At 59.8% G+C, this 820-nt stretch overlaps 1 protein-coding gene across 1 annotated transcript in view; it reads right to left on the bottom strand.

Moving 5' to 3' along the window:
- Positions 1-820, bottom strand: part of MMP17 (matrix metallopeptidase 17) — a 6,139-nt gene that overhangs the window by 1,642 nt on the left and 3,677 nt on the right. Inside the window, exon 5 of the mRNA XM_006768803.1 lies at positions 6-251. Within this exon, the coding sequence (XP_006768866.1) occupies positions 6-251 (246 nt within the window). The remainder of the gene's footprint in view (positions 1-5; positions 252-820) is intronic.

Here is an 820-nt window from a genome sequence, read left to right as displayed (position 1 = left end):
CCAGCGCATGGCGTCGTCCAGCGTGCTGGGGACGCCCCTCCACGGGGGGCTGCGGGCCGGGTGGCCGGGGTCCATGCGCCGCGTGAGCTCATCGTAGCGCCAGTACAGCTGGTCCTTAAAGAAATAAGTCTTGTCGCTGTGGGCCCAGGAGAAGGCAGCGTCTACGCCGCCGGGCGGGAGGCCGAAGTCGGAGACGGGCCGGGGGAATCCCTCCTCCACGTGCGTGTCCTGGAACACCCAGTATCTGTCTCCTGAGGAGAGAAAGTGGGGGGGCTCAGCCCACCGAAGGCGGTCGATGTTTCTCTCTCATCGATGTTTTTAGCTTTCTGTCTCTCTCCCTTCCTCTGTGTGAAAAATCAATAAAATATATATTAAAAAAATACTTTGTAGTGTTGCAGATAAAAGGTCTTGCTGTACTCTTGGTCTGCACTGCAAGCTGTGGGCTCTTATGGGAAGGACATGGCTAGCAGTCAGCTCATCAGCTTAATAAAGGCTCGTAAAATTTAAATTCTGAGTCGGTGGTCTATCTCGCCGAGCTAACCCATAACACTGAGTAGGAGCAGGGGGGATAGGAGGAAGGCAGGCCACCTCCCAGAACTAACCCAACACCTGTTTGTGCCCGGCACAGGGTCCTTCCACTTGGCAGCAGCCTGAGCGCCAGTTCTGAGGAGGCAGCCACCTTACGGGCTGCGTCCCGGCCCCGAGAGGCCCTCGATCTGCTCTGCCTCCTCGGCGCCCGCGAGGAGGGGGGCTGCGAGCAGCTGAGTGTGGAGACTGGACAGGCTGCCGGGCGGGGCCAGCGGGGCGGGGGTGCACCTGG

Source organism: Myotis davidii, unplaced genomic scaffold, assembly GCF_000327345.1.
Source record: "Myotis davidii unplaced genomic scaffold, ASM32734v1 scaffold43, whole genome shotgun sequence".
NCBI classification, from domain to species: Eukaryota; Metazoa; Chordata; class Mammalia; order Chiroptera; family Vespertilionidae; genus Myotis; species Myotis davidii.
This window is presented reverse-complemented; position numbering and strand designations above follow the sequence as displayed.